Source organism: Corvus brachyrhynchos, unplaced genomic scaffold (assembly GCF_000691975.1).
Source record: "Corvus brachyrhynchos isolate BGI_N302 unplaced genomic scaffold, ASM69197v1 scaffold1696, whole genome shotgun sequence".
Lineage (NCBI taxonomy): Eukaryota > Metazoa > Chordata > Aves > Passeriformes > Corvidae > Corvus > Corvus brachyrhynchos.
Window position 1 is genome coordinate 34040 of NW_008238463.1, and position 5626 is coordinate 39665.

The window sequence follows — 5626 nt, forward strand, 5'->3', positions numbered from 1 at the left end:
CGTCCCCCGCACGCACCCACAGCTCCAGCTCGCGCACCTCCTCGTAGTCGAAGGAGCGCAGCGCGTACAGCGCGCCCGTCTCCGCCTGCACCGACACGTACGACGACAGCGGCGCGCCCCGCACCCGCCCCTCCCACAGCCGGTACCGCACGCGCGCGTTCTGCCCCCAGTCCGCGTCCGTCGCGCGCACCGTCAGCACCAGCGCGCCCGCCGCGTTGTTCTCCGCCAGCCGCGCGCTGTAGCGCTCCTGCGCGAACACCGGCGCGTTGTCGTTCACGTCCAGCACCCGCAGCGCCAGCACCGCGCTGCTCTGCAGCGCCGGCGACCCGCCGTCGGCCGCCCGCACCGTCACGTTGTACTCCGACACCTGCTCCCGGTCCAGCAGCTCAGCAGTCACCATGCTGTAGTAATTGTCGAACGACTTCTCCAACCAAAACGGGAGGCCTTCGGGTATGCTGCACTGCACCTCGCCGTTCGCCCCAGAGTCTCTGTCTTGGACACTGAATATTGCTATTACTGTCCCCAGCGGTGTATCTTCTGGAACCGGACTGAACACAGACATAATGACAATCTCGGGAACGTAGTTGTTTACATCAGAGACCTTGATGAATACCTTACTGTGGGAAGAGAGCCCTCCCCCATCCCGTGCTTGCACCATCAGTTCGTAAAACTCGTGCTCTTCAAAATTCAACTTCTCTATTATCTCAATTTCTCCGCTTTCCGGATCCATCTTAAAAGTCTTGTCAAACTTCTCCGGGATTTTAAAGAACGAGTATTTCACCTCGGCATTTGGCCCCTCGTCTCTGTCAGTTGCTGTCACCTGTAACACCCGACTTCCCACGGCCACGTCTTCTCTCACGGTCACCTTATACACAGACTGAGTAAATTCTGGAGCATTGTCATTTCCATCTATCACAATAATTTTAATTGTTGTCGATCCCGATTTTACCGGACTCCCGTTGTCTGTGGCTGTCAGGATTAAATTATGAGCAGCCTGCTGTTCCCGATCCAAAGATTTCATCAGTATTAATTCCGGATATTTCACACCATCATCTCCGTTTTTCACGTCCAGGGTGAAATAGCTGCTCTCACTACATTCATAATTCTGTAAAGAGTTCGCTCCTATGTCGGGATCATGAGCTTTCTCTAACGGGAAGCGTGTACCTGGTGCAGTATTCTCGCTGATTTCTAAGACACTGCTGCTTTCTGGGAAACTGGGAGAGTTATCATTAATATCGAGTATTTCAACTTCCCCTTTGTAAAGTTTCATCGGATGTTTTACAAGAATTTCAAAATGTAGAACGCATTTAGGAACAGCTGCACATATCTCTTCTCTGTCCACCTGCTCCATCATAGATAAGTGGCCGTTGTCTGAGTCCAAAAAGAAGTAGCGTCCCCTACCTGTGTCAAAAACGTGGGCATCGCGGTCTCGGAGCGCCGGCAGCTGCAGCCCCAGGTCCTTGGCTACGTCGCCCACGAACGAGCCCTTGGGCATCTCCTCGGGCACCGAGTAGCGCAGCTGCCCCCATGCCGCCTCCCACGCTCCCCGCAGAACAGAGCTCGCTGCCGCCGGCCCCAGCGCCTCCCCGCCGCGCACATCTCCGCCGCGGCACCGCCGGCACCGAAACACCACGGTCAATTCCCACCGCCGACCGCAGATATGATACCCGCTTCGGCTCCGGCTGCTGGTCCAATTCTTTCTCCGACTCACAGCTCCTGGTCGCCGCCTCCTTGATGCAGCACGGTTCCGCAGCGCGGGGACGATCGCAATCCAGCGTCTGCCGAGTCAGAGAGGGAGGGGGCAAGCGATCCGGTCTGCAGCGGGCGGGGCTGCAGCGCTCCGAGCTTCCTCTCGCTCCTCTCGGTCAACAGCGGCGCCCGCAGCCTCCTGCCCGCACTGCAGGCACCGAGCGCTGCCGAGCAATGCCCATCCCGCCTTGCCCACGGGGACCGCAGAGAGCCACGGAGCCATCAGGCCCCGTCCAGCGGAGACCTCCTGCTTCTGCTTTTCTCCAGTCCTTTGAGGAGCTGATCAAGACCGGTAAGCAGGCAGAGGCATCCTTGTGCTGTTTCTGCCGCACAGGAAGATGTTTTTGTAATGGTGATACAATTTAAAATTCTCTTAACAAGCAGAAGTATTACTAGTCATATTCCATTAGTTCAAAAGCACAATTTCCCCCACTAATTGCCTAGCTTTTTTCAGCAGTCACGGTTGGATGACCTTTTTATTCCCCTCACCTTTTCTGCCAATGTGTCTTAATATTGGAATTCCACTAGCAACCGTAGATTTCCAAATCCCATGTGATAGCAGAAGCCACCAACTGACTTTTCTATGTTCAGGTTCCTCAGGCAGTCTCGAACCTGATGTTCTCTTATAGTGGGAGGGATGTTTTTTCCCCAGTCCCTGCCTTGAGCTCCATCCATTTGATAGGTGTGGGAAGAGACCTTGTCAATGATGATTGAGACAAAGATATGGCTACCTCAGCCTTCTCACTGTTCGCTTTTTATCAGTTTGTCAGTTGTGCTCATCAGGAGATGTACAAGGTTTTTTTACCTTCTTCTTCAGTCTGACTTACCTGTAGAAGCCCTTCTTGCTGTTCTTTGCCTTCCTTGTAGAGTTCAGCTCCAGCCATGCCTTGGCCTGCCTGCCCCTATCCCTACACAACCAGACAACATCCCTATACTCTTCCCAGGACATCTGTCCCTACTCCCACTGCTGCACATTTCTTTCTTGCCCCTTAGTTTGACCAGCAAGTCTTGCCTCAGCCATGCTGGTCTGTTCACTTCTTTTCCTGATTTCCTACACATGGGCTCAAGAGATCATGCACTGTATGGAAAGCATCCCTAAAGACCTGCCAGGTCTGCTCTGCTCCCTTGTTTCTCGGGACACTTTCCTCTGAAGGGTCCCATTCACTAAATCCTTTAAGAGCTGGAAGTTTGCTTTCCTAAAATTCAGGGTCCTGACTTTACTCTTTGCCTGATCCATATCTCTCAGGACTGTGAACTTGACCAGTGCATGATCATGGCAGCTCAGGCTGCCTCCAATCTTGATATATCTGATTAGCTCACATGTATTGATGACCAGCAGGTCCAGAAAAGCATTTCCTCTTGTAAGGAGGACTGGACTAAGGACTTAATCCTTCCTAAAGGGCACCTCCAGTGAGCTTCTTGAGAGAACTCAGCAGTGTGTACAGGCCCTTTAAGACAGGAAACTTCCTCCTCCTCCCATAAGGTAAAAGCCATAATAAATAATCTGTTTATAAACTGCATCGCACACTTGAGGTCTCAATCTGGAATGACCCAAACCCCAGAAGTTTAACAACAGAAGGTGATGGTCCCTAGTGATCTCAGTCAGACACACCAACTCTCTTTTATAACACACACTAGTGGAAGAGATTAGTGCAGGTAATCCTGCATCCCTTTAGATGTGGAGAACATGTAGTAAAAGTAACTTCACACAGGAATTCAGCCACACACAGAATGCCAAGCAGATCCTGGTCCCAGGAAAGGAAGAGTGCCCCTGTTCCACTCAGTCAAGGCATTATAGGACTTTCATAAAATAAACCAGTTTTATTCATAATTTTTAGAGTTCCAGTAAAAGAAGTTTGCATGCAGACTTCTTGCTTGCAGGTGGCTTTCTCATCAGTGGCAAGGGGGACCTGCCTGCAGGTTTCTTGGTTACAGGGAGATGAATATAACCTTCCACCAATGTATTTGTGGAGCAGAACACAGCACAGCAGTGGCCTGTGCCTTCCCAGATTAACTGGATTATGGATCACTTCATCCTCGATGTACATCAGTCTTCTGGTCAGCATCACTACACCATTCCTTCCCCAAGACTTACCTGTTCATCTGGGCCTTGTGGAAGTAATCCTGCTGCAGTCTTCTGCATTTCATGATAGCAAAGCCTCTCCCTAGTAGCAGCTTTTACTGACCAAATTCCCACCTCCAGGCACTCCCAAAAAATACTTCCCAAGGGCAGTACTCCCTGTTTTTGTGCCATTCTTTTCCAAAATTCTTACACCTGAAGTGTTACAAACACCTCGTAACTGCTGCCATCTGCAGATGCAGCTGTTAGAAGATTTGAGAAGGCCACTCCCCTATATCACAGCTTTGCAGAGGCATTTGCACACCCAGGGCCTCTGTTGAGGTAGGGCTCAGTTTCCCCTGACCTGGCCTATTACTGGACTCCATCTCAGCCAGAAGGTCAGTGCTCAAAAGAACTATAGAGGCCTGATAGAAATTCCATCATCCTCCCAGTTTTCCTGAATGCTATATCAGCTGCATCTTGAAACTGGAGAAATGTGCCCACTCACCCACTACCTAAGCCAAAGGAAAATACAAAGACTGTCTCCACACAAGGCATTCAGGTGTTCTCTTTATTTCAGTTTTACACTCAGGGGTATTCAAGTTTACAATGTTAAACTTTATAACTTCAGCACAACAACAGTGTGAGGCTTTCTGAATGTTCTGTGCCTAACAGACATCATTCAAGTCATCAGTTATTATACATGGGGTGGCAGTCCTTAAGCAGAGTAGGAAAGACGATGCTCAAACACAGTTCAGAGAGTAGCAGGAGAAGGGGCAAAAAGGAGAATGCAAATGCTCTAAGACAAATGCAGAAAATTATGTGGGGACAGCTTTCTACTCCCAACATGAAACCACTGTATATAGGAACAATAAGAAGACCAAAATCAATCTCCTTTTTACCATTTTGTGTTGATTCTACCCTTCAGAAAATGCTCTCTGAAGGACTTAATGGAGTTTTCATGAAATGTACCCAAAGAAAATGGACATGTTTTCAAAACCTTGTACAGTTACAGTATATCCAACAGGGTTTGTGCTGCTATATTTCTGTATTACAACGAGACAGAACACCAAGCACTGCTTCATAGGGCAAAAAGAATATTTTGTTGTACATTTTACTGCTCTTCCCTGCCCTGGAGAAGATGAGACTCCTGTATTCAAAGGGTCAGAATACCTTTCTTGCCAGTTGAGATGCAATTGCCAGCATTGCAAAGGTTGGATGGGAGCAACTCCATCATTCAGCAGGCAGCACTGGTGAATCATATGCAAACACACAGTGGCTATATAGGCTGACATAGTGACAAGAAACCAAAGCACAGAGATCCCAGGCATCTCAGAAAAAAGAATCCAGAACCCCGGGACGAAAGAGGCCACTCCTCACATGACGTTGTGACACAGTAGTCTCAATATCTTGGCTTTCCTGAGCTGGGAAAGGGGTTTTCTATATTTTATGAAGGAGGAGATCTGTCAGCCCAGCTGTGCCCTTGTGTCACAAGACAGAATAAACGCTCCGCTGACTTGTTGGACAGCAAGAGAGAAAAGAGCATAGCTGGAATGCTAACTGCATTCTTAAAGCCAAACAGAAATGACCATACAGAGCTGAAACATACTATTGCCTCAGTGAGAGGATCTGAATTTCTTTTGTTTGTTTATGTATTTGGAGTGGCAGAAAACTTTTATTCTAACTTAGAATTTGAGGGAAATTGCTTACGCCAATTGAAAACACAGATTTACTCCAGAGGAACCGTTGCCACAGGCTGCAGCCTGGATCCCCCCTTCCCATGAGCCATGAAGCCCCTGGCTGTGCAGAGCCCGTGCT

The 5626-nt window shown here is 49.3% G+C and overlaps 2 protein-coding genes across 2 annotated transcripts in view; both read right to left on the reverse strand.

The window, feature by feature from the left end:
• The window catches only part of LOC103617495 (protocadherin gamma-A7-like), a 5021-nt gene extending 1124 nt beyond the window's left edge, over positions 1-3897 (reverse strand). Inside the window, exons 1-2 of the mRNA XM_017736961.1 lie at positions 3845-3897; positions 5-1778 (exon numbers count right to left, since the gene is read on the reverse strand). Of these exons, the coding sequence (XP_017592450.1) occupies positions 5-1778; positions 3845-3897 (1827 nt within the window). The remainder of the gene's footprint in view (positions 1-4; positions 1779-3844) is intronic.
• Positions 3898-4272: 375 nt separating this feature from the next.
• LOC103617497 (putative protocadherin beta-18) overlaps positions 4273-5626 on the reverse strand; it is a 9556-nt gene continuing 8202 nt past the window's right edge. The window contains 1 exon segment of the mRNA XM_017736962.1: positions 4273-4323. Coding sequence (XP_017592451.1) covers positions 4273-4323 — 51 coding nt within the window.